General features: G+C 36.0%; 1 protein-coding gene across 1 annotated transcript; it reads right to left on the bottom strand.

The window, feature by feature from the left end:
- Positions 1–1,373: 1,373 nt before the first annotated feature.
- On the bottom strand, positions 1,374–2,312 carry LOC110303298 (olfactory receptor 6C68-like). Its single transcript, XM_021174373.2, has one exon. The coding sequence runs from the start codon at positions 2,310–2,312 to the stop codon at positions 1,374–1,376; it is 939 nt and encodes a 312-aa protein (XP_021030032.1).

Below are 2,312 nucleotides of genomic sequence, written 5' to 3' on the forward strand. Positions count from 1 at the left end.
ATCCCCTAAAACTTGAACCACAGATGTTTGAGAGCAGCCATGTGGGTGCTGAGAACTGAACCTGGGTCCTCAGGAAAAGCAATAAGTGCTCCTAATTATTGAGCCATTTCTGAATCCCTGCATATAAATATTCTTGACTCACATTGCTCAATCTTTTAAAACTGCTAGTCAAGTGATCTCATATTAGACCACATCCTCAGCCCAATTCTTTCATTGTCTTACACTTTGCAAAGTAGGTAAATGGTTATATATATATCATTTGATCTTAATTTTGAGGTATATCATTTGACATTGATTTTGAGGTAGTCAAACAAATTGTGTATTATACTTCCTGATTCACTTTAAATGTTAGAATGCTTTCTATCTTTAAATATAATAAAAAGTTCATAAAACATGATGGATACAGTATATACCATAGATTTTTACTTGTAAACTATATGTAATAATGAGGTTGTGTGTGTTTAATGTTAGTTAAAGTTAATTTCTGTTATTCTTGCAACTTATAATAAACTGTTTTTAATGGATCCATAGAAACTTCCTACATAGCTATGATAGCAATCCTTTCATGTTAAATGGGTAAGAAAGTTAACTTTTAATTTACATTTCCTCTTTAATATTTTTATTTAAAATTTCTCATTTTGCTATAGATGTTTAAAAGTTTGTTAGTTAAACCATATTTTATTTTATTTTATTTTATTTTTTGGTTTTCTGAGACAGGGTTTCTCTGTGTAGCCCTTGCTGTCCTGGAACTCATTCTGTAGACCAGGCTGGTCTTGAACTCAGAAATCCACCTCCCTCTGCCTCTCAAGTGCTGGGATTAAAGGCATGTGCTACCACTGCCCAGCTAAATCATATTTTAAAGTGAGAGAATAACTCATGTCTTGCTTGAAAATGACTTCTCAAAGAAACTGTGCAAAAGAATTCCTTTACTCCTTATCACAGATGGGAAAGGAAAATCATCTGGAAACAAAAAATGTGATTTTATTATGATAATTTCTGGTTAAGAATTGAAAGGGACACATATTTATATATCACATTTTTCAGTAGTTTCTTAGTACTTAAATTAGTGGAAAAGGGTACAGCGGTATATGTCTTTAATCCCACCATTCTGGAGGCAGAGGCATGCAGATCTCTGTGAGTTCTAAGCCAACCAGGGCTACATAGTGGGATCTTGACTCAAAAACAATTAGGCAAACAACCAACCTAAAAGAAATAGCAGTAGCAGCAGCAGCAACAACAACAGGAACACCATAACCAACGAAAACCATAAGAGGTCATCATGATGACCTGTAGCATAAGACAGTAAAAGGCTTTACTATTTGTAATGAAAAATGAGGAGAGATGGTGCTTTGATTGGTCAACGTAGGCACACTTCACTTCTTTAAGAGAAATGCAATTTTCTTAATTAAGTCCTGAGAAGCTTGTTTAACTTGCTTGTTCCTTAGAGTATATATGAAAGGATTCAGCATGGGTGATATGGAAGAAATAAGCACGGACACACCTTTATTAATGGTCACCGCTTCTTTTGCAGATGGTTTGACGTAGATGAAGATGCAGCTGCCATAGGTGATGGAAACCACAATCATGTGTGAAGAGCAGGTAGAAAAGGCCTTTCTCTTTTGTTGGGCAGAAGGGAATTTTAGAACTGTCCTTATGATGTACATGTATGAAAAGACTACACATAGAAGAGTAATGATGAAGGTCAATACTGCCGAGCCTATTACCATCTGCTCAATTAACCACGTGTCTGAGCACGATATTTTCAGAATAGGGTTTGCATCACATCCAAAATGATCAATGATATTAGAGTCACAGAATTCCAGGTGAAACCCCAAACTCAGGGGTGGGAGGATAATCATGAATGCTGCCATCCAACAGGAGATAACCATTATTCTGCAGACCTTATTGTTCATGATGGTCATATAATGCAAAGGTTTACAGATGGCCACGTAGCGATCATATGACATGATAGCCAGAAGAAAAAATTCAGTTACCCCAAAGAGATCTGTAAAAAATAGTTGAGTTGCACATGCATTGTATGTAATTGTTCTGTCTCCAGTTGAAATACTGTATAAGAATCTTGGAACACAGGCACTTGTAAATGAGATTTCTAGGAAAGAGAAATTTTGGAGGAAGAAATACATTGGAGTTTTAAGGTAGGGATCCACTGTAGTGAGGGTAATGATAGTTAAGTTACCAGTTACACTCAGTAGGTAGGTGATAAATAGAAAAATAAAAAGCAAGACCTGCAGGTGAGGATCGTCGGTGAGTCCCAGGAGGATGAATGTTGTAATTGAAGTGTGGTTTCTCAT

This window comes from Mus caroli, unplaced genomic scaffold (assembly GCF_978045245.1).
Source record: "Mus caroli unplaced genomic scaffold, Mus_caroli_1 scaffold_9, whole genome shotgun sequence".
NCBI classification, from domain to species: Eukaryota; Metazoa; Chordata; class Mammalia; order Rodentia; family Muridae; genus Mus; species Mus caroli.

Coding starts and splice junctions, on each gene's coding strand:
- LOC110303298 (XM_021174373.2), bottom strand. CDS start 2,312: ATGAGAAACCACACTTCAATTACAACATTCATCCTCCTGGGACTCACC.